The 26,337-nt window shown below is 37.4% G+C and overlaps 1 protein-coding gene across 3 annotated transcripts in view; it reads right to left on the bottom strand.

The window, feature by feature from the left end:
• Positions 1-222: 222 nt before the first annotated feature.
• LOC306861357 (uncharacterized protein) overlaps positions 223-26,337 on the bottom strand; it is a 36,908-nt gene continuing 10,793 nt past the window's right edge. For all 3 annotated transcript variants that reach the window (XM_079403575.1, XM_079403577.1, XM_079403576.1), the window contains 6 exons: positions 24,424-24,516; positions 22,551-22,667; positions 13,186-13,312; positions 12,724-12,772; positions 452-554; positions 223-376 (listed from right to left, as the gene is read on the bottom strand). In XM_079403575.1, the coding sequence (XP_079259701.1) occupies positions 516-554; positions 12,724-12,772; positions 13,186-13,312; positions 22,551-22,641 (306 nt within the window). In that variant the 5' untranslated portion in view covers positions 22,642-22,667; positions 24,424-24,516 and the 3' untranslated portion in view covers positions 223-376; positions 452-515. The remainder of the gene's footprint in view (positions 377-451; positions 555-12,723; positions 12,773-13,185; positions 13,313-22,550; positions 22,668-24,423; positions 24,517-26,337) is intronic.

The raw sequence follows: 26,337 nt of genomic DNA, 5'->3' as shown, positions 1-26,337 counted from the left end.
TACTTGTGATCATGAAGTCTTCTGCGAACAGTAGATTGTGATTCCTTCACTCCTGCCCTCTGGAGGTTGTTGCTGATGTCACTAACAGTTGTTTTAGGGTCTTTCTTTACAGCTGTCACAATGTTTCTGTCACCAACTGCAGATGTTTTCCTTGATCTACCCGTTTGAGGTGTTACTTAGTACACCAGTGGTTTCTTTCTTCCTCAGGAGATTAATGGTTGTACTTGCTATTGCCAGTGTTTGTTTGATGGTTTGATTGATTTTTCATCTTCTCTCAGCTTCACAATTGCTCGTTTTTCACCCATAGACACCTCTCTGGTTTTCATGTTGGTTACACGTCTAACTAACTATAAATGCAGTCTGCACGGATCTGAAACTGAGCGCAGACATTCAGTGATATTTATTGTTTGAATAATCAATTAATAGGACACACCAGGGCAACAAAACACACCTGTCAGTCACACGTTCCAATACTTTTGGTAACATGAAAAATGGGTGGGTTCAGACAAAAGGTGCTATCTTCTAAGTTGTGTATCAGATCCAGATGAAAATACCTGTAAATAAAAGCTGAAATGTTAATCTCTCATCTCATATTCATCTTTTGATGTCAAACCCAAATGTTTACAGTCTACAGCAAAAATAAAGGAATTGGCTTCACTGTTCCAATACTTTTGGAGGGCACTGTATATATATATACACACACACACACACACACACACACACACACACACACACACACATATATATATATATATTTATATATATTATATAATAAATAATATTTATTTAAATAATATATATTTAAATAAAAATGTATTTAATATTTTAAATATTATAATATTTAAATATTAATTTCATTTAAATATTTAAATGAAATATTACTCAATATTTAAATAAAAAAAAAATTATATTGAGAAAATCACCTTTAAAGTTGTTCAAATGACGTTCTTAGCAATGCATCTTACTAATCAAAAATTAAGTTTTAATATATTTACGGTAGGAAATTTACAAAATATCTTCAAGGAACATGATCTTTACTTAATATCCTAATGATTTTTGGCATAAAAGAAAAATGGATAATTTTGACCCATACTATGTATTTTTGGCTAAATTTACCCGTGCTACTTAAGACTGCTTTTGTGCTCCTGGGTCACAAATGTGAAGATTTTTAGTGAATAAAGACCTACATTTTGGCGTATAAAGAGATGCTTATATAACAGGAGTAAAAAGGGCTTATTTTATGGCACTTGCTTATTTACAGCTTGCTTTGCATGTAAATGAACTGCGTGAACTTTCTGCTGAGCGTTTTTGATGTTCCACATTAAAAAAGTCAAACAGGCCCGGAATGGCATGAAGATGAATAACTAATGACAGACCCCTTTAATTTTTCTGTAGAAAAACCCCTCTTGCAGCCAAACGTACAGGAACAAATCTTATTTTTGTAATTTCATGGTTTGCAACCACTTCCAAGAATCTCAAATCCCTCCTGAATCTGCAGTCCTTTCCACTCGACCCAGATACAGTCTGCAGCGTTTCTAAACTCCAGCCTGGACCTCCACGCATGGAGCTGTCTTACATGCCGATGGAAGACCCAAAGCCTGTAATTAATTAGTGGTGTTCACTCTTGCTCTTAATAGCAGCGTGATATGTCTGATTTGCTCTGAGTCGACAGCGGAAAGCCATCCAGGACTGAACTTCTCATGTACAGCCAGGCCTTCAGCAACACTTTCTCTCTCTCCACACTGCTCGTCTCTGGCTTGTCTCATGGATAATGTAATAGTGTATTTATTGTGCATTGTTTGGCACATGTCAGCATGAATTCTCCAGCGATGCAGAAGGTTTTTTTTGGTGGGGCGTTGGAAAACCCACTGACTGGCATCTTTCTCCATGGGCCAAACTCAGCTTGGCCGCCCCGAGTCGAGTAAGTGGAATAACGGGGCTGGAGTTTCAAAACTGTGCTGCATCTTCATTTAGGGACAGGACAGCACAAGAAAAACATGACATTTCACAAACACTGTAAATATCGTTTGGAGAGGCTCTGAAGAGCTGGCTTTATTAGTAGCGTTTGCCAAGTCAAGCATCACTATTACTATTGCTTATATTAGCCCTCATATGCATTCAAAATCTTGTGAAGAATCATTATTTTATATACACTGAACAAAATTATAAAAGCAACACTTTTATTTTTGCCCCCATTTTTCATGAGCTGAACTCAAAGATCTAAGACTTATTCTATGTACACAAAAGGCCTATTTCTCTCAAATATTGTTCACAAATCTGTCTAAATCTGTGTTAGTGAGCACTTCTCCTTTGCCGAGATAATCCATCCACCTCACAGGTGTGGCATATCAAGATGCTGATTAGACAGCATGATTATTGCTCAGGTGTGCCTTAGGCTGGACACAATAAAAGGCCACTCTAAAATGTGCAGTTTTATCACACAGCACAAATGCCACAGATGTCGCAAGTTTTGAGGGAGCGTGCAATTGGCATGCTGACTACAGAAATGTCCACCAGAGCTGTTGCCCATGAATTAAATGTTCATTTCTCTACCATAAGCCGTCTCCAAAGGCGTTTCAGAGAATTTGGCAGTACATCCAACCAGCCTTTCCAACAATGACTGTATGATTTTGAGATTCATCTTTCCACACTGAGGACAACTGAGGGACTCAAGGTAAATTTAACTTAATTTGTCTTCTGGAAGACATGTAAGTATCTTCTGTAGCTTCTGAAGGGCAGTACTAAATGAAAAAATATGATATTTAGGCAAAACAAGGAAAATGTACTCCTCTTCATTCTGTTCAAAAGCTCTTAATGCATGGCTTTTCCTTCTGGAGCATCAGTGAGCGTTTGAATCTTCTGTAATAGCTGCAAATGAGTCCCTCAGTTGTCCTCAGTGTGAAAAGATGGATCTCAAAATCATACAGTCAATGTTGGAAAGGGTTCAAATACACAAAAATGCTGGAAAACCAAAGAATTTGTGGGACCTGATTTGTGGGCTCAATATTTGTCTGAGATACAACTATTTGAAAATCTGGAATCTGAGGGTGCAAAAAAATCTAAATATTGAGAAAATCTCCTTTAAAGTTGTTCAAATGAAGCTCTTAGCAATGCATATTACTAATATGCTAAGTTTTGATATATTTACTGTAGGAAATTGACTAAATATATTCATGGAACATGATCTTTACTTAATATCCTAATAATTTTTGGCATAAAAGAAAAATGGATAATTTTGACCCATACAATGTATTGTTGGCTATTGCTGCAAATATACCTGTGTTACTCATGACTGCTTTTGTGCTCCAGGGACACATTTGTGGAAAGGATTTGTGAAATGATAAATGTATGTTGGTTTAAAAATGTTTTTCATGTTGAAAAGCAAAGTGATGTCAGGTTACGTTGTTTTGTGCGAACAAATCCTTTTTTTTTGGCAGAAAGATATTTATATTTATATGATATTTATATTGCCAAACTTGTTTCCCTTTGAATTAAGTTTATTTTTCTGACCCCGTTGGCAGATATTTTTTGCTTGTTTTAAGATGACTTTCACTGATCTGGCAGAACTGCGGGATTATTAATGCATTCGCTGAAAATGTCACAGGCCTCGTTCTTCATAGAGTAGCTGTGAGCTTTCCAGAGCTCTGTGGGAGGAAAACAGAACAATGACGCTGTTTAGTTCCAGGACACAGTGATGAGACGCTCTCTGTGTGGCCCACTTTTAAAATGACTTGCATGAAGCTTCCCATAGGAAAGAAAATTCACAAATGAGGCCTCCTAAATATCTCACTAGTTACCTATAAACAGAAATTAGGATTAAATAGAGAAAAAGTGATGATGAAAGAGATCTTTCTCCTGAGAAAATAACCCCAGTGAGTTTCAGAAGAGATCTCAACAAAGTTTTGTACTGTACACAGATTAAAAGTGTAAAACAAACATCAGATATCGCAATATGAGTTCATCAAATTATCTGTGCTGCTTTCTACATTGATTTTATAGCTATATACTATTAATCCAAAAGTTAATAGCACAATTCTGGCTTTATATCTCACAATTCTGTTTAAATAATGCGATTCTGGCTTTATATCTCGCAATATAATTTAAATATCGCAATTCTGACTTTTATCTCACAATACTAACTTTTTCTCACAATTGTGTGTTTATATCTCATAATTCTGAAAAAAAAAAATCAACTTAAAATAATTTGCTACCTCACTAACTAAAAATGTAGTTTAGTCAACTTTAAATTTTATGTTACTTATTGTTAAGTGACAACTTGGATATTTTAGTTGACTAAACATCACATTTTTAGTCAGCGGGGTAACAAATTATTTTAAGTTGAAACAATTTTTTTTTTTACAGTGCATATATATGTGACTCTGGACCACAAAACCAGTCATAACCAGTTTTTTTTATTTTTTATTGAGATGTATGCATCAACTAAGCGCTGAATAAATAATCTTTCCATTGATGTATGGTTTGTTATGATAGGACAATATTTGTCTGAGATACAACTATTAGAAAATCTGGAATCTGAGGGAGCAAAAAAATCTAAATATTGAGAAAATCTCCTTTAAAGTTGTTCAAATGAAGTTCTTAGCCATGCATATTACTAATCAATAATTAAGTTTTGATATATTTACGGTAGGAAATTTCCAAATTATCTTCATGGAACATGATCTTAATATCCAAATGATTTTTGGCATAAAAGAAAAATGTATAATTTTGACCCATACAGTGTATTGTTGGCTATTGCTACAAATATAGCTGTGTTACGCATGACTGCTTTTGTGCTGCAGGGACACATATAAAAGAAACCCTCTGAGCAATAAGATTTTCCTCTTTCTTTGAGACGTATAGGCCTAGATGCTCTCACGCCGACTGTAATATGTGCACAGGGGATTCCCTGCAGGCCAGACAGACTGTGCTGGGTAATGCTGTAATGACAGGGAACAGCGCTGTGTTTGTGTGTGCGTGTGGCTGCTGTGGTTGCTGTTTCACAGCTCAGAGTCTTTCTCTGGCCAGCGTTTCCACCGCCATCACTGACGCATGCCATCTTTCCCCCCGTCGCACCGGCCGCGATCTGCAGCTCCGGAGGAGTGAGCTGTAAATGTCACATCTGTCAGAAATAGAGTAAAGCCTTTATCGAGATGAGTCACTCACGCCTCCACCATTCTTTAGGACAAAAAATGTTAAATTTGGGTCCGTGGCATTTGAACTTACTTATTTATTTGAACTGGACCTGTAGCGCTAGAAACACACGTCAAATACAGCAAAATTAAAAATATATTAAAAATACAGACGTAAATGGCAAAACATTTCAAGCTGGTATTTTAGTTCTAGTTCTAGTTTTAGTTCGGGTTATTTTAGTATGAAACTAAATGAAAGGTTTGCAACCACTAGTATTTAGTTGCATTTTTTCAGTGATATAGTTTTAAAGCCTGTTGACCAAGAACTAACTATAACTATTATGTTATGTTTATTATAAGCACACGCTGCAGTTTTGTCATCTGCCGCTTTAAATGCTCGAGCTTATTAAAGTCGAATAAATGGATTCTGATTGGCTCAAAGTTTATATTATTCATCAACTGTGGAAATAAATGGTTCTGAAAGGGATTCTAACAATATCGTTCCTCTGTATCATTAATATTATAGTTGTGTGAACTAGATACTCGGTGAAGTACATGAATGACTGTCTTCTTCTCAAGGCACAAACGTCCATCGATCATTTTATCTTGAGAGCATCTTTGCAGAAAGAACAGGATCTCTTCCACTAACTGGGCCTCCAAAAGTTCATCTGTCACATCTATTAGAATAAATGAGGTGAAAAATGGCCTCTAACAGCAGCGTGCAGACATGAGTTTGGACATACTCGACACCTGAGACTAATTTCCACCTTCTATTGGACGGAGCGTCTCAGTGCAGCTCTGCCAGAGCACAGTCGGCCTGTATTCACATCAGGAGATACAGCGACTGAAGTCTGTATACCTGAAGGACAATGCAATCATTCATGCGCTTTAATATGAAATACAACCTGTTGCAAAAATTGTATTCACACCACACTGCATCATAGGTGCTGAATGAAATCCAATACTAATTCTGGGCTGCTGATTCCAAAAGCAGTGTCTGTTTTTACTGGAGTGCGTCACACGTTCTCACTAAATATGTGCATTTTGCTTTTGAGAATCATTTGTAAGGTGAATTAGTCTTGAGTTTTCCCTTAATCAGCAGAAAAACTCCACAAACACATGATTCCTACCTAAATCTGAGCCAGACTGTCTATTCTTAGCCCATTTAGCGCATTAGCCCTTACTGAATAAACACCCATATATATATATATACAGTGCCGTGAAAAGGTTTTTGCCCCCTTCATGTTTTTTTTTCTGCATATTTGTCACACTTGAATGATTCAGATCATCAAACAATGATTTAATTTCACAAGTGGCAATGAGTCTTTTACATCGCTGTGGAGGAATTTTGGCCCACTCTTCTTTACAGAATTGTTTTAATTCAGCCACATTGGAGGGTTGTCGAGCATGAATGGACTGTTTAAGGTCTCAATTGGATTTAAGTCCGGACTTTGACTTGGTCACTCCAAAACCTTAATTTTGTTTTTCTTGAGCCATTCAGAGATGGACTTACTACTGTCTTTGGGATCACTGTCCTGCTGCATGACCTAAGTGTGCTTGAGCTTGAGGTCACAAACTGACGGCTGGGCATTCTCCTTCAGGATTTTCTGATGGAGTGCAGAATTCATGTTTCCATCAAGTATGGAAGTCATCCAGGTCCTGAAGCTGCACAGCACCCCCAGACCATCACACTACCCCCACCATGTTTGACTGTTTATGATGTTCTTTTTATGAAATGCTATGTTGGTTTTACGGCAGATGTAACGGGACACACACCTTCCAAAAAGTTAAACTTTTGTCTAGTCAGTCCACAGAATATTTGCCCAAAAGTCTTGAGGATAATCAAGATATTTTTAGGCAAATGTGAGACGAGCCTTTGTGTTGTTTCTGGTCAGCAGTGGCTTTTGCCTTGGAACTCTCCCATGGATGCCATTTTTGCCCAGTCTCTTACTTATTGTTGAATCATGAACACCGACCTTAATTGAGGCAAGTGAGGCCTGCAGTTCTTTAGATGTTGTTCTGGGTTCTTTTATGACCTCCTGGATGAGTCGTCGTTGCGCTCTTGGAGTAATTTTAGTAGGCCAGCCACTCCTGGGAAGGTTCACCACTGTTCCAAGTTTTCTCCATCTGTGCATAATGGCTCTAACCGTGGTTCGCTGGAGTCAGCTTTCTAAAATAATGTGGTTAATCACAGTTCTTTCATGATTTAACAGGAGGGGGCAATTAATTTGTCATGTAGGGCCAGGTAGGTTCGGACAGCTTTTTTCCCTTAATAAATGAAATCATCATTTAAAAACTACATTTTGTATTTACTTGCATTATATTTGTGTAATATTACAATTTGTTTGATGATCTAAATCTTTTAAGTGTGACAAATATGCAATTTTAAAATATGCAAATAAAAAAAAAAATTTTATTGATGTTTTTGATATTATTGAGATTTTAGCATCATTAAATTAACTACATTACGCCCTTTTGCAAAAAAAAAAAAAAAAAGGATGCAGGACTGTGTAATATGTTGCCATGCAAACTTTCAAACGTGATGCGAAAGGCTTTTCATGTCAAAATTGCACTATATGGATTTCAGCATGGACTCATGAGGGTCACACAGCCATTAGGGTGTCGAAGCGTAACCCACTCTCATCTGTCTCTCTCGCTCTGTCTGTCTGTCTGTCTAACGCTCCAGGCCGTGATTACACTAAACCTCAGCCATCACCACAAACGCCCAGCGCTCTGCCAACAAACACAGGCTGCAGCTCTGTCAGTCTGCCCTACTGTAAGCGCACTGACGAGGGCGGGATCCCGCGCTGATGTCATGGGCACGCGTTTGGACCCAACTCAGACCGGCGCGGGGGAGCCACGGGCTAAAAAAAGGACGCTTATGCATGTTTGGGAGCCATGCTGAATGTTGTGTGGATAAATATGGGCTCTTGTGGGTCACACTGATTCTAACACTGGAAACGCATCATCTGCCGTCTCTTTCAGACGTCTGACATCTATATCAGCCAAGAATCTCATCCAGATATGTCCAGCTCCATTCAAAAACTAAATATAGACATATTATATAATCGTTTGCATAAAAAAAGAACATTGTCTTTTTTATGTTATAAATATACAGACAAATTATTAAATCAGAGTTGGGGGCAAAGTAGGCCTCATGGATACCAGAAAAAAGGGACATTTTTACTTTGATGTATTACAGCCAGTTATATATTTATGTGCTGTTATTATTGTTATTGGAGTTTAATTGAACTGTAACTGTATTTAACTGAAAAGGTGTTTTGCAAGACAGTTTTTGGAAGAAATTCCAACAATAAAAGTGTGATTGAAAATTTAAATTATATATATATATGTATAGTTATTTATTTATTTATCTCAAATACGCCAAATTTCAACTAAATTTCCACTAAAATAATATTTATTATTAATATTAATATATTTTATTAATTAAAATAATTACATGATATGTCACAATTGAATTACATATCAATATTTGCTGAGGAAAATCCCCCTATTGACTTTAGACAACACTGTGACACTGAAAAGACATAATAAAGAGTGGAAGTTAATAAGAAGTTAAAAATTACTTCCATTCTTTATTTCCATAATTTATATTTTAAAATGATTTTTGAAATGATTTTATTATATTACGTTCATTCTCGCAGTTTATGGCTCATGTTTTCAGTAAAAATGACTGTGTGTGTGTAAGTGTGTTTATTTATGTGTGTGTATTTGTTTTCTGTGTGCATGTAGAGTGTGTGTGAGTTTGTTTTCACCGCAGAGGAAAATATATCAATAATTTAAAGGGAATTTAAAGCGTCTGGTGCCAAATAAAATCCACCCACTCCACATCACAATGGCAGCATAATGCAGCAGAGTGTGTGATGTAGTATGTACTGCAGTCTTTGAGGGTCTCTTCAGCACACAGACATGCTCTCTGAACAGATATCAGACACACACAGCTGCGTTCAATTGCAGCGGATGGAGGGAGGGTGGGGGGCACTGATGGTCTGACGAAGCGTCAGCAAGACGATCTGTTTTTCCGCGGAGACGCCCAGTGTCAACAGACTGCCTGTCTCTCCCACACACACACACACAGAGCAGTCACTTCATATTAATTATTAGTGGAGTTTGCTAAGTCAAGCATCCCTATTACTATAGCCCATACTTGAGGTTAGGGGTTTGGGGGTTGAGGGACTGAATTTGGGACATATTTCGTGCCTTACAATGTGTACTATGGACATGTGTCCTATTACATTTCTAAAAACTACATTACCCATGATGCCTTACAGAAATCCACCAATCAGAGAGTTGCAATGAACGCTGAGCTCCACCCACTCCCATGAAGCACCGCGAATTATATAACAAAACACTTAAATATGAATCTGTAAGAGCATATTTTGCAATAAACTTAAAACATATTGTTTCTATACAAATCAACAACTTTGACTATTTTATATTTCGTCATCATCTTTAATTTGTGAAGCGCTGGAACCAGCGCCGCTGAAAAAGTAGCTACAGATCTGGCAACCTTTGTTGACAGAAATTAAAAATGTAAACTTAATTTATTTCATGCAGCTACTTAAAGTATAAGCTCACTTCCAGAATACAAATTTCCTGATAATTTACCCCCCCCCATGTTATCCAAAACATGTTCATGTCTTTCTTTCTTCAATCGCAAAGAAATTAAGTTTTTTTGTGGCCAAAAATTTGAAGGTCCAAAATACGGTTCCAATGCAGAGCTCTACACGATCCCAGCCGAGGAATAATGGTCTTATCTAGCCAAACGATCAATCATTTTCTGAAAAAAATAATATTTATCCACTTTTTAAGCACAAATGCTCAGCTAGATGCGCATGCGTGATGTTGGAAAGGTCCAGTGTTTACAAAGACAACATGCAAAAAAGTCATTGCCTTTACAAAAAAGATAAAACAACGATGTCGAACGATTTTAAAGTTGGAGGAAAAAATTAGATGGAGATTTTAACTAAAGTACAAAGACGAAGAACTAACCGCGCGTGATCTTTCCAACAGGATTATGTAATGTGTGAAGACGTGCATCGCAGAGCTAGAGCAAGCCCAGCATTTGTGGCTAAAAAGTGGATAAATATACATTTTTTAAAGAAAATAGCTGATCACTATATAAGACACTTATTCCTCGGCTGGGATCGTGTAGAGCTGTTTGAAGCTGCATTGAAACTGTATTTTGGACGTTCAAGTCATTGGCCACCATTGAAGTCCACTATATAGAGAAAAATCCTGGAATGTTTTCCTCAAAAAACTTAATTTCTTTGCGACTGAAGAAAGAAAGACATGTTTTGGATGACATGGGGGGAGTAAATTATCAGGAAATTTGTATTGTGGAAGTGAGCTTAACCTTTAAGTAGCTGAACATTTACATTTTTCATTTCCGTCAACAAAGGTTGCCTGATATGTGACTACTTTTTCATCGGCGCTGGCTCCAGCGACTGACAAATTAAAGACGATGAAGAAATATAAAACTAGTCATTTGAAGTTGTTGATTTGTATAGAAACAGTATGTTTAAGTGTTTTGTTATATCATTCGCGGTGCTTCATGTGAGTGGGTGGAGCTCAGCGTTCATTGTAACTCTCTGATTGGTGGATTTCTGTAAGGCATCATGGGTAATGTAGTTTTTCACTTCTTCGAGTCACTTCTTCAGTGCAAGTCTGATTGCTTAGAAATGTAATAGGACACATGCCCATATATATATATATACTAATAATAATACTAATATAATACTAAATAAACTAAATTACTAAAACTTTGATTAAAAATGAAAACAGAAAATATAAAAATAAAACTAAAATAAAATAAAAATAAAAATATGAATCAAAATTATAATAGCGACTTGATTTAGAACTTCTTCTAACAAACGAATAAAAAACAGACTATCAAACAGAATTCAGAAACACAGCAGCAGTCTCTTTCTTGTTTTTATGACAATTACCGACATGAACACTAAAAGTCCAACATAAAGCAGTGTGGCGTTTAGGGGTTTTCTTTGCCAGCGGGGTGTAAAGCCGTCTGTACTTTGCAGGAATAACTCACTGCCTCTTGGGTGGGGCGCTTATTTCAACTTAATCAAGTTGTTTAAATACAGTTGTGCGCTAGGCGACAGGGCAGCTGTTTTGACGCCAGGGATATTCACTGGGACGGTGCTGCTCTATAAAGTGCTTCCCCTGCTCGATTTAATGGAGGAAATCAGACTCAGCTTGAACAGAACGCAGCCCAACTTAATTCACCTAATTGTGCTGGGGGATTTTCTCCGTGTTACCCACTCGACGTGTAGTTGTACTCATTATTTTTGCCTCCGTTTGAGTGGTTGTGTGGAGGAAACATGGCCCTGAGAAAACCACATCATAAAACACACAGAAAAAAAGTGCCATAAAATACGACTTCAGTCAACCTCTCCCTCGCCACTTTGGGTTTTTTACTGCGCTGATTTGTCTGCAAAGCAAACAAATACATTTAAAATCTAATTTCACAAGTTTATTATTTTTTAACATTCTTTAATTACCAGTTCTGCACAAATGAACATGCTGAAAGTGTTACTTGTGGCCATAATGAAGGCTTCCATACAGTTTATAAGGCAACAAGAATCACCTATCAATTTAACCAAGTGCCTTCAAAAAATATAGCCATAACTCATACCTCAGTGTCTGTCGTGAAGTGTAATTTAGCCACCTTCAGAATGTTTTCTGCAACTAAAATGATGCAAGGCATAGTTTACCCAAAAATGAACATTTGCTGTTATTTCCAAGTGGATGCTGCACACTGGTGGTGGTTGAGGAGAGACCCCCACATGATTGTAAAGCACTTTGGGTGTACAGCAATACACAATAAAAGCGCTACATAAATGCATCATTCATTCATTTCACTTTTTTAATAGTTAGTGTGTAATGTTGCTGTTTTAGCATAAACAACATCTACAAAGTTCAATGCAAACGGAGATATTGGCTTTTAAAATGATGGCAGTTTAATGCCTACAAAAATGGCTCGTAGGGATCGTGACATCACAAACCCATCCCAAATGAGGTGAAATGGTTTATCTAGTTCACTATTGTTCACTAAAAAGAATCGATTCAAAAGAATGATTCGTTCGTGAATCAGACGTCACTCCGGATCGTTTGGCTCTGCATGTGCTTTTTTTACTTTCAAAGTGCCGGTACCCAATGACTTTTATATGAATTACATTATATGAATCACCAAGGACCAAGGTTTTAGCTAAAAATCTTCTTTACTGTTTTACTCAAGAAAAATGTGACATATCGTGGATGCTCTGAGGGTGAGTAAATTAACAGTAAATTTAATTTTTTGGGTGAACTACCACTTTAAAGTTTTGACTTTAAACAGTTGACAGTGAAAAAAACAACGTCAGCGAACCCAAGTCCAATCTTAAACTTTAAACAGGAATTTAACCTTTTTAAATCCATTTATAATCATGCACAAGGCCAGAAACTCAAAAGGCTTTGCGAGCATGTTGTGTTAACGTTTCACAAGTTTCATTTAACTGTTCAAATTAAACAAGATATGTAATTCAAGCAGCTCTTATAAACATCAAATTGAACTCACCTGCTCAGCAAGATCTTCAAACTGTTTCTCTGTTACGGCGGAAGGTTCCCTGAAAGAGAAATCATAAGCGAATGTGAGCTAATGCTTCTCGTAAAGCTGAGATTGCAACTTGTGTTGCCAGATATATTGAAACAAATGCAAAGCATGAAATCAGAGTTGCATGGCTGGAAGTGTTTGTGCATAGATGAAAACAGTTCCTGCTCATTATTTTAATGAAACGTTTGATGCAAAGATTCTTTTATTAGGATATTTTTCTTTCAAAATCATAGCAAGGCCCTTGAACACTGCTTCTGTTCGCACTAAACCCTGGAAAAACGCAAGCTGTCCAGCTACTGTACATCTAGCCAATTCATAGTTCAGCCTTCCCTTTTCCACCAGCAGTTTCAAATCCAAAGACAAGGCAGAAAACAAATGAGCAAGTCAGTTGTCAAGATCATTAGCAGATAGAGAAATGATCCATACCACTGACTTCTCTCCTGGATATCGCTTCCAATTCCTCCGAGAGCATCCAACTCGGCACTTCTCCTCGTGCAGCGGAGCGAAGCTCTTCGTCCGCAGGATTTCCAGGAATATTTGGATGTGACTGAATCTGTATTCATGCACAAGAATAAACACAAACCACTGACGTTCACCACTCACAGGTCATGTCTTATTCCTTTGACATGCCAAATTAAAATGAACAGAGCACTTGGTACAGTCATATTCATAAATTAAACACTTATTCAATTACAAATGAGAATATTTTGGGGTCTTTTAGAAGGCTTAGAATTACACTCAATTGGTCTTTTTCTAGACTGAACTGTTTAACGAACTAACTGTTTGGTAATCTATACTTTTTCCTCAGATATTCCATGCAGTCTTACAATTAATGCAAGGATCATAAAACCACATAATGATTTATCAAAGTATACAATTTAAAACAGTAAAGTAAAGTTCCCACATCTCTCTGGATTTCCATAGCAATGTCTTTAAGGTAACATATTTTCATGCATTTGGCAGATGCTTTCATCCTCTTGCATTGCATTTGATCAGTTCATGCATTCTTTGGGAATCGATGACCTTGGCATTGCTACCGCCTTACTCCATGCAACAGATATAGACCAAATAAAATGGAAAATGGAAAAGGGAAAAAATGTAATTTCTTGTCGTCATTTCTCAAAAACCTTCCTCTAGAAGGGAAACTTCAGCAACAGACCCAATGCAGCATATGCCTTTGTCTTTTCTCACTTTGACTTCTGTAATGCACTTTTTATGTAACTGCCCAAAGAAACAGACAGAGTGCAGCTTGTGCGAAACTGCAGCCAGGTTATTAACAAAAGCCAGTCAGAGCAAGCACATTACACTAGCTTTGGTTTCCAGTCTCATAAAGGATTGGTTTTACAGTTCTTTATTTGTTTTCAAAGCACTAAATATCCCAGCGCCTTCAGAGTATCAGCGTTTCACTACATCAATTGTGATCACTATTGCTTTTTTAGCCACGGATTGACTTTTCTTCACCTGTCCTCGTATTTCACCTTTGACTTTGCAAGCTCTTGATCTTAGAAGTAATAAAAACTAGCTTTTTATGTTAAAAATGAACATTTAAGTGGTACTTGCCCGTGCAAAGTACTCACTGCTATGATATTAGTGTGTTGTACCCGTGATGATGAAGATACCGGTCCCTAAAAGGCCGTAAAACAAGAGGCATCATTCATGTGCATTACACAAATAGTGCAGGACAGGTTAGAAGCCAAGATTTAATGACTAATATGAAAAACACCTAAAGGTCATGGAGTGATATTCACAGCAGACAATCTGTCTACAGTTAAAAGGGCTTTATCTTATTCAAATAAACCCAAACAAGCGTCCAAACCACTGTCGTTTCCAGCTTTCATCACTTCGGGCTTCTGAACGATGTTGCCTCGGATTCTGCCAGCGTGCCAGGACTGCGTTTCGTTCCCACGTCTTTGCCTGAAAATGACTGTTTTCCCACAGCCATCTATTGTAAACCGGCGAAAGTCGTCTGATTGCTCTGCGTGCAGTTCTCAGACATTGTCTTTATCCTATAATTCAGTTTCTCTCTCTGAGACAATGATGCTGCTTTTCTCTCACCTGGTAAATTTCACGTTTCTCTACACAGAAATTAACCATAATGAACTCATCCAGCTGGTATATTTATCTCATGCTTGGGTTACTTTCTGAGTCAACATTATTGAAGCATCAACCATTGTTTTGGTTTCGCTCCACTCCAGATATCCACGTAAATCAGTGAAAATGCCGCAAACTGCGATAGAAGGCTGTTCTTTGTGAGCGGCGTCCAAAATCAACCCCGGGATGATGATGTGCTGACAATCATCAGCAGAGTCAGGCCAAGCACTTCCCAGCATTCATAAAGAGCATTACATTGTGTAATTGTTTTAGATAAAATGCCCCAGAGCTTGCTCTTAATAGCACAGCAGCAAAGGGACATTTACTAAAACAAATCATTTTCAGTTTTGAGACTAGATATATTTCGCCATGCAAACATAATAAATAAACATGTACTTTGTCCCCACATTGGATGTGCATACAGATTCATTAACTGAGGAAATGCTATTGGCAACTAAAGCAGAAAAGCTCTCATTCCAGGCTTTCTTGTAATCAGCTTTTTTTTTTTACGCCTGGCAGAGCGAATCTACATTGGACAGAGAACATTACTTTTGGAGCACCGAAATAATTTGATTTCTCTGATGTTTTTGGACCAGCTGCGTATTTTTGAGGATAAATTATAACTTTTAGAAATAAATGTTAGTATTTTAAAATGTGCTTTTGCTCTGAAAGATTTATTTGTTCCTGCTGGTGTGTAAACGGAGACTTTGAGAGGAAATGAACGAATCTTTGCCAGTGACAGATAACAGGGAAAGGACACAACACTTTTCCCTCGGCGAGAGAAGAGCGATTACACACCTTCACAACCTTTCACCTCAGGTTTTCCTGCTGCCGGGTTCAGCCGTGCTCAAACTGAAAGACTATCCCTGTGAGACTTTCTCTTCAAGTTCTAGAAAACAATTCACACAAACAGACTGGGATACAAGAACTGAAAAGCATCACAATGACCAACCTTACCAAACCCTATACATTTCCAGATGAATTCTACACATTATCCATTTCACCCTACAGTGTATACTTTTATTGTGCCCTACACACTCCTAAAGACACCTACATACTTCTGATGTACCCTATATACTTTAAATGCACCTGGATATCTAATAACAATAATGAAAAATAAATAAATTAGTGCTGTCAAACAATTAATCGCGATCAGTCTCATCCAAAATAAAAGTTTTTGTATACATACTATTGTGTATATTTATTAAGAATATATAAATATACACACATACAGCATATATTTTATTTACATCTATATATTTATATTCATATAATTTATATATTATATTTAATATATAAATGTAACATATTTTTCTTAAATATATACATGCATGTGTGTGTATTTATATATGCATAATAAACATACACAGTACACACATATATATTGTGTAAACAAACAACTATTTTGGATGCGATTAATCACGATTAATTGTTTGACAGCACTAAAATAAATAATAATAATAATAATTTTTCACTCAATATTTTTGTCTTGTTTTCCCGTACAAACATGCTTTACTCAAAATGCATTTATTGGAGAACCAAAATGACTGAAAAATGCATCAAATTTAAGTGAGTTTAAGTTTAAAACAAGGAAAATATCTGGTAGTGCAGTCAGAAATATAAACGCAAAGATACAACAAGATTATATTTTAATCTCGCATTGGCAGATGTTTTTTCTTGTTCCAACTCATTTAATTTTTTGGTACATTTTTCAGAAAACAATATCTTAAGTCATTTTGCCTCTCAAATGAATGCATCTTGATTTAAGAATGTTTAGGCCTATTTCAGCTATAACCAACAACAAGTTGTGTCCTAAATGATGCACTAGACAGTGCATTTATACTGTGCACTATGTACTCCACCATCAAGTGCATGCATTTTATATGGTCATTTTGTTTTTAAACATGATATGAGTCTACAAAATGGCACAGAATAGTGTAAAAGTACACAAATAGGGATGCACCTAGTTACCTTGTCCACTTACAATGAACCAAGCACCATTGTGTTGCAAACCACATAATCTTGATATTGCTGACATATCATACACACTTCAGCACACACTCCACATCCAACCTGTGATGTTCTCTAGAAATCTGCTAATGTTCTCAAGCACCGTGTGAAGTCTTTCCTGCGCAGTACAGGCTGATACTGTTTGTCCCGCTGGTAAACCGGCACTGTTTTAATTAGCTAAACGAGTGCTGAGTGAGGGCAACACTGCTCAGTCTCACCCAGGCCAGACAGAGCTGTTTACCCAGAGCCGCCTGCCAGCGAGCTCAATCTGTTTGTGCTTTAGAGTAACCTACATTTCCTAAATAAAGGAGTCACGGCTCTACATAGAATGTAGGGATTGTTCTGTGATTAAAGCAGATATCAGGAGCATTGCATTGCAATGATTCAAACTTCTGACGTTCTCAAGCTCTCGAGACTGTCTGAAGTGTCTTTTGTATGACTTTGAGAACAATAAATGTATAAATGAAATGTGTTTGATTGAGAAATTTTACTGAAATTTGCCAGGTTAACCCTCATGTTGTGTTCTGGTCATTCTGGAAAGGATTCTGAGGAGCAAGTACTGAGGAGCTAAGCCATTCAGGGCTTTATAAGTAATTAACAGGATTTTAAAATCTATACAATGTTTGATGGGGAGCCAATGCAGTGTTGACAGAACCGGGCTAATATGGTCATACTTCCTGGTTCTAGTAAAAGCTGTAGCATTTTGGACCAGCTGTAGTTTATTGATCAAGCGTGCAGAACAACCACCCAGTAAAGCATTACAATAGTCCAATTACAATAGCAAATAACCTTGAGGTCATAAACGCATGAATTAGTATTTCTGCATTTGAAGTTGAGAGCATAGGTCGCAATTTAGATATGTTTTTGAGATGGAAAACAGTTTTACAGATGCTAGAAACATGGCTTTCAAATGAAAGATTGCTATCAAACAGCACACCTAGGTTCCTAACTGATGACGAAGAATTGACAGAGCAGCCGTCAAGTGTTAGATAGTGTTCTAGGTAATTACATGTGGGGTTTTAGGTCTGATAATTAACACCTGTTTTTTCAGAATTTAGCAGCAAGAAGTTACTCGTCATCCAGTTTTTTATATCGACTATGCATTCCGTTAGTTTCTCAATTTGGTGTTGACACCTGTTGATGCTTTATTTTTTGTTAATTTAGTGACTGTATTGAATAAATACCAGGGGTTATGTTTGTTTTGTTCTAGAAGAGACGAAAAGTAATCAGATTTAGCAGTTGTTAATGCTTTTCTGTAGGATAGGGTATTTTCCCGCCAGGCTATACTAAACACCTCTAGTTTTGTTTTCCTCCATCTGCGCTCTATTTTCCAGGCTGCTCTCTTTAGGGTGCGAGTGTGCTCATTATACCACGGAGTCGGACTGTTTTCTTTGATCTTCCTTAAGCGTAAAGGAGCAACTGTATCTAAAGTGCTAGAAAAGAGAGAGTCCATAGTTTCTGTTACATCATCAAGTTTTTCTGTGCTGTTGGATATGCTGAGGAATTGAGATAAATCAGGAAGATTACTTACAAAGCACTCTTTTGTGGTAGAGGTGATGGTTCTACCATACTTGTAACAAGGAGTAGAATTTACAGCTTTAGCTATATGGAGTTTACACAAGACTAAATAATGATCTGAGATATCATCGCTTTGCTGCAGAATTTCAACACCATTAACATCAATTCCATGTGACAGTATTAAATCTAGAGTATGATTTCAACAATGAGTAGGTCCTGAAACCTGTCGTCTAACCCCAATAGTGTCCAGAATGTCTATGAATGCTGATCCTAATGCATCTTTTTCATTATCGACATGGATATTAAAATCGCCAACAATTAAGACTTTATCTGCAGCCAGTACTAACTCAGATAGAAAATCAGCAAATTCTTTAATAAAGTCTGTGTGGTGCCCTGGTGGCCTGTATACAGTAGCCAGTACTGAGAATAAATTGTAGCAACACCTCCCCCTTTACCTTTCGGACGTGGCTCATTTTTATAGCAGTAATCTTGGGGGGTGGACTCATTTAAAGTAATGTATTCATCTGGTTTTAGCCATGTTTCTGTCAAACAGAGCAAATCTAGGTTATGATCTTTGATCAAATCATTTACAAAAAGTGCTTTTGTAGAAAGGGACCTGATATTCAGTAAGCCAAGTTTTGTTTCTCTGTATTGTAAACATTTATTATTTGTTGAACATCAATTAGATTGTTACTCTTAATTTGGTTTTGATGTTTTCTGTATTTTCTAGTTCGGGGAACAGACACAGTCTCTATAGTGTGATATCTGGGTGAAGGAGTCTCTATGTGCTGAGAATTAACTGACTTCTGTGACGTGAGGCGGCTAGCAGACGGTCGGTTTAGCCAGTCTGTCTGCTTCCTGACCTGGACCCCAGTTAGTCAAGTACAAACTCTAAGACTATGTGCCATATTTCTAGAGAGAAGAGCGCCACCACCCCAAGAGGGATGAACACCATCTCTTTTCAACAGGTCAGGTCTGCCCCAAAAACTTGTCCAAATGTCTATAAAACCTATGTTATTCTGCGGGCACCATTTAGACATCCAGCCATTGAGTGACGACAGTCTGTTATGAATCTCATCACCCCGGTAAGCAGGGAGTGGACCAGAACATATTACAATGTCTGACATCATACTTGCAAGTTCACACACCTCTTTAACATAATTTTTATTGATCTCCGACTGGTGAAATCGAACATCATTAGCACCGACATGAATAACAATCTTACTGAATTTACGTTTAGCATTAGCCAGCACTTTTAAATTTGCCAAGATGTCAGGCGCTCTGGCTCCCGGTAAACAATGGACTATGGTGGCTGGTGTCTCTATTTTCACGTTCCGTACAATAGAATCACCAATAACTAGAGCACTTTCATCAGGTTTCTCAGTGGGTGTGTCACTGAGTGGGGAGAACCTGTTTGATGTTCTGATCGGAACGGAAGAGCGGTGTTTTGACCCGCGACTAGGCCGCCTCACAGTCACCCAGTTGCCCTGCTTCTACCGGAACCGAACAATGTACATGACTCCCTGAGCTAGTCGCATCCAAAGCAGTATCTACAGCCCTCACATTCTTACTATCCTCAGTTAAAGTTTGGATGCGTGTCTCTAGTTCTAAAATCTTCTCTGTCAGCCTAACTATATCCCTGCATTTATCACATGTGAATCCCTCATCGCCGACAGAGAGAGATAAACTATACGTGACTTGAAGTGCAAATAACAAGAGAAGGAGAAGCCATTACTCACCATGATAGAGGAATGATTTACTTACCACTGTTGTTTGATGAACTCGTGAGTTCAAACAGAGCAAGAGAGAGATGAAAAGGAGCGAGAAAAAGAAAACAATAATAGGCGCGAATAGAAACGCGAATGAACGGCTAACGAATGCTAACGCATGGCACACGCTTTGCACTCGCGGTTTTAGATCAGAAGTGAACGATCAAATTAGTCAGATTAGTTTGATAGATAATATCAGAAATGCGGAGGGAATTAAGTTATATTTTATCACTTTAAACAACAGAGAGTGGTAGTAAAATTCAGCAGAAAGCGAAGCTACACGGAGCTACAATTGCAAACCTCTCAGCAGAACGGCAGACAGGAGCAATCGATATTGATAGAAGACATTAAGCAGAGAATCTACTAATACTCTAATGACTGCTAGTTGACATGTAGTTGCAAAGTTACTTACTGTTAGTTGAATGTCTAAAGTGGAGAATCAAAATAAAGTGTTACACCCCCCCCCCCCCCCCCGTAACACTTGTGGCGTTTCTGATAAAAAATGATCAGACTACCAAAAATTGTTTCCAAATTTCTTTTTATGCTATATTATCACCAAATCTTGGATTCTGTCTTTTTGTCACCTCGTTGTCTTTCAGTTAGCACAGGTTTTGTGTTTCTTTTTGGAACTTATTGAGAAACTCATTTTTTTTATTGCACAATTATTGCCAAAATTATCCACAAATAATGCAAAAACTAAGGTCTCAGATCAATGAGGGCTAAGATCAATCAATTTAAAAAAGAATTCAAATCTATGCCAATTAAAATAAAACAAGTTTATCAAAAGACTAAATCCAAGATTTGGATTTAATTTGCCAGATTTGGTGATAATATCGCATATTGAGAGATTTACAAGCAATTTTTAGGGCTGGTCATTTTTGGCCAGGAATAAAATAAAGGATTTTCAGTCCAGCACAAAGGTTAAAATCTTGCAACCAGTTTTTTAGAGTCAAATTCACCCTCAGGTTTCCCATGTTTCGGTTTGTTTTTCATTTGCATATCTATTGCGTTTTACGATTGTGCAAAAAGTTTCGAAAGGTTGCATTACATGCATCATTAGCCTAATATAATTTACTAAAATGTTCCATGTTAATGTCTACAGCGCTCTCATTTTTAAGATCAAGTTCACCCTCGAGAGCATCTACTATATCCTAATGCTAATATTTTGTATTGGTTTTTGCAATTCTTGCAAAGAGCTTTGAAAGCTTGCATTACATGCGACATTGAAAGTCCTTTCTGAGGTCAGTACATTTTGGTGAAAGATTAATAAAGATGATTAATTATTAATAAGGTAAATAATGGTAAATTTTGATTTCACAATAGGCAAGAAGAAAAACAACCTGCTGGTAATAATTGTGGCTTTCAAAACTCTTTCAGTGAGATGAGTTGACAATCTGGACAAGGTCTGGCTGTTTTCGCAGCAGGACTGGACATAATTTTGTGATAACTAGAAAGGCTTTGTAAGCAGCAACTCAATCTTTTAGCCAAGGTCTTCATTTGTTTCTGGAAAATCGCCCAGATCTGATCCCGGGCATAAACCCATTTCTGACGCAGATCTACTGAACTAGACGTGGACAACCTTGAAGAACTCTCTGAGCACGTGGCTTTATTTCATATAGCATATATGCGGGCCGCTTTTCTAAAAGCTTCAAAAAGGTCCAGGTGAGACTGAGGCGGCGGCAGCCAAGGACCACGGCTTTGGTGGACGTATCCGTTCATCGCCGGTTGTTTCTGTGGCCTGGTCTCTGCTGTTTATTGACAGAGGGTTTTCTTGTGATCTTCTCAACCATTTTTCTGCTTGGAGCAAAAGCGTGGGGCTCCTCTTCCTCGTGCGCACATGGAAACCACAAAGCCGGAGCTGGTTTATTTTCTCCGGCTTAGACCAGGGCCGAGAGCCGCACCTGAGCTGCCTCCGTAACTACATAATTGGATTGGCCAGAGTGTTTGATTGGATACAGTTAAAGTATTTCCCCTCCATCATGCGCTACAACCAAGCTCAATCTGCTGCAGACTTTTCACTGTCCAGTAAAACCGCCACAGCTGTTTCAATCTAGAACACATGGAAACCCGTTTCCGCCACTGAATAAAAAATTTAAAAAGGTAATTGCGACTTTTTATCTCACAATTCATTTTTTTTTCCACAATTGCGAGCTTACATCTCACAATTCTGACTTTTATTCTCAGACTTGTGAGATATAAACTCACAATTGCAAGTTAGAAACTCAAAATTAGGAGATATAAACTTGCAATTCTGATTTTTCCCCACAATTTTGACTTCTTTTCTCAGAAATGTGAGATACAGTGCTGGCCAAAATGATTAAAACACTAGTATTTTCACCAGCTAAAAATGGTTTTAAAGGGATAGTTCACCCAAAAATGAACATTTGATGTTTATCTGCTTACCCGCAGGGCATCTAAGATGTAGGTGACGTTGTTTCTTCAGTTGAACACAAACAAAGATTTTTAACTCAAGCCGTTGCAGTCTGTCAGTCATATAATGGCAGTCAATGGGACTCACGGCTTTGAGAGAAAAAAAACATACACAGACAAAACCAAATTAAACCCTGCGGCTCGTGACGATACATTGAGGTCTAAAGACACGAAACAATCGGTCTGTGCAAGAAACTGAACAGTATTTATATCGTTATTTACCTCTGATCCACCGCAATAAGAGTTTTTTGCATTTAGCAATACTAGTCTTTATTAACAAACCTCTTTCTTTTCAAAGCTTTCTACATAATATGGACAGAATTTGCCTCTTAAAGCTCAAGGCAAACATTTCCGCTAATAGGCAAATGTATTAATCAAATTGCAATGAGATGCACATACAGTCCCTCAGCACACGATTCTCAACCATGGTGAGGATCAACAAATATTAAATCAGTAAAAATATTAATTCTGATCCACATGGCAGCTAGCTGACAGCGACAACAGCAGCAGCAGCATAAATTAAGCCGGTAAAATTCAAAACAATGATAATATTTTAATATTAATTAACATTAAATGTTTTCAAGCTGCAATGCATGCTGGGAACTTGTACAATATTGTTCAATGTAAAACTATTTGCTCAGATGACTCAATTTGAAAAGTTGGGAGAACATTTGGATATGTTGTGAACAAATACTTGAGTATCTAAGTAAGGCATGTTTCGAGTATTTTTGTTCAGTTCACACAAAAATTAAACTGACTTCTACTAAAAAATCTTCTTTTTTTGTCCCTATGTAAAAGTGTTTATGTATGTAACTATTATTGTTATTATTTATTTATTTGTATTTTTATTAATGTATTGGTGGTGGGTATTACCACAAAAGGATTAAAAAAAAAAAAGAGTTAACGGAACAGAAAGTAGAAGGAAAAATGAGTAATAATTATTGGTAAAAAATATTATGTTTTCAAAGGAAAAATTCACTTGAATAATTGTATTAAATGTGTTTTTGAATTGAAAGACATAATAAAGTATAAAAAAAAAATGTAATTCTTTATTCAGGCTACTTCTTTACATTGGTTAGTAGAACTTTCCGAAAGTTGGATTTTTTAAAGTGTGCTAGTGACTTGGGAAAAATAATAATAATCTGATTACAGCACATAACTCACGTTACTTGTAATGCATTACTGGTAATGAAGAAACTTGTGACCATAGTTGGCTGACTATTTTGGGAAACGCACGAGTTTGGTGGGTTTTCACACTGAAGGAATTCAGTCTTATTTTGACCCTGTACTCATCAGCACTAACAGATTAATCACAACCTGTTCAGATTCTGACCACACACACAGACACACACACACACACACACACACACACACACACACACACACACAGACACACACACACACACACACACACAGACACACACACACACACACACACACACACACACACAGGTACAGATTGCCCACTCAGCACCTGGCAGCAGGTGTGTGTGTGTATCTGTTAATGGATTAGACTGTGTACAAGATGCAAACCACACACAGAGCGTTTGTGCCCGTGTTTGTATGTGTGTGCTTGTGTGAGGTCTGAGTGGTAGACCAGCAATTACAGCTGAAAGATGTTTACACTCTTCACCGTGTTTACCTAACTGCATCACACTGCCACTGAAAGAGCCTCTGTGGCGTCTTACTCTCTCTGTGAATGTGCATGACTGATGAATGTGGTGGAAATGAGACGTATCTCAGCACATGCCACACCTGCTCTGACATCAGAATACACACCTGAGCACGAGCACACACACACACACACATGCTGGAAACTTTCCCATTACGTCATGCACACACTTACCTTTACTGTGGCCAGTTGTGTATTTTATGGCTTAGCGTTGCTCTTTCATGGTGTCAAATATCAAGTTTGTCTCAGATGTGTCTCCTAAAATTCCTTGGACGAAATAAATACAAACAATCGGGTCAGTTGAAAATCTGATGAGAAATACTGAAATAGGTGTCTTTGCAAAAATTGAGAACTATAAAGGAGACGTGTGAGATTGCTAAGCACATAAAAGTCATCTAAATGATTTCTGAGATAGTTTTGTGTAAAGAACAGACTGAAATTGGAGTTGTTTTGAAGCGTTTATCTTACCAAAGCTGTCAGATCTAATGTGTGTATATTCAATCTTGACATGTCTTGTTTATTTACACACTGCCAAAAGTTATTTTCTTACTCATGATTTTTCCAGGACAAATATCAAAACATTCTTAAATCAAAATACATTTATTTACTTGAAAAGCAAAATGACTTAAGACAGACATTAAGTCTTGTTTTCTGAAATAATCGATCAAAATTAAATGAGTTTATGCTTAAAACAAGAACTAATATCTGCCAGTGGGGTTAGAAAAATAATCCTGCTTTCTCTTTGAACCAACTTTATTTTTCTGACCCCACTGGCAGATATTAGTTCTTGTTCTATGCATAAATAAGACTTAATATCTTATGCCATTTTGCTTGTATCTTGAATTAAGAATGTTTAGATATTTGTATTGAAAACAAGACAAAATACTAAATAATACTATTTGCATTTATAAATATATGAATCAAGTCTTAATATATGCATTGAAAAATGCTATTTGAAAGCCAGGGTGGATTGGGGTGATTGTCATGTATGAAAATGAGATGCGTAAATATTCTGCTAAATATTTTGTACAATATTCCAAAAATTCGAGTAAAGGCCCGTTCTCATTGTGGCATCAGTGCACAATAACCTTCTGTTTATTAGAAGCAATCTGTTTCGCCATCTGTTACTTTAAATGCACAAGCTCTTTAAAGTCAAGTCAGTAATCGCTCTGAAAGTGAACCCAATGATATCGTTCCTCTGTGCCATTAACGTTACAGATGTGGTGTGAATTTTCAAATTTAGAATGATTTTTAAAAATATCTTTATGAATTATCATAAAGTTGTGAATGGGCCTTAAAGGCATAGTTCACCCAAAAATGAAAATTCTGTCATCATTTACTCAAGTAGTTCCAAACCTGCATGATTGTGTTTGTTCTGCTGAACACAAAGGAAGATATTTTGAAGAAAGTTTGTAACCGGGCTGTTTTGGGGCACCATTGACTTCTATAGTAGGAAAAAAAATACTATGGAAGTCAATGGTGCCCCAGAACTGCTCTGTTTCCCTCATTCTTCAGAATATCTTCCTGTGTGTTCAGCAGAACAAACACATTCATACAGGTTTGGAACTACATGAAGGTGAGTAAATGATGACAGAATGTTCATTTTTGGGTGTACTGTCCCTTTAAGCCATACCGGTTTGAAACAATGTGAGGGTGTGTGAATCATTCAGATTTATTGAAATGTCCTTTTTTCTCTTTGCTGTGTCAGAGAGACAAATGAAGGTATTGTGTTTTTAATTTCCATCAGACGGATCATAAGCGCATGGCACAGACGTGGTTAAGTGTGCAGGGCGCAGCTGTTCTCTATGAAGGGTGGCAGCGCTGTAGTTATGTTCTCTATGGAGATTCCATTAGCGCGGATCAGGGCAGCTCAGCGGCTCCGACTGCACTGATTGCCTTTTGTCTAGACTCCATTGAGTGTTTTTCACAACGTGTGGACATGGAAGTATTTATGAGGCCAGGGTTTAATGGACAAAGCTCACATTATATGACCTCCAGTTGGGTCGTTTTTACATTCAAGTCTACTGGCAATCCTAACCCATTCCTCCAGCTCTGAGACGGCCGTCTGCAGTCACTGGGCTCAGGTTT

Source organism: Barbus barbus (assembly GCF_936440315.1).
Source record: "Barbus barbus genome assembly, chromosome: 42".
NCBI lineage: Eukaryota > Metazoa > Chordata > Actinopteri > Cypriniformes > Cyprinidae > Barbus > Barbus barbus.
This window is presented reverse-complemented; position numbering and strand designations above follow the sequence as displayed.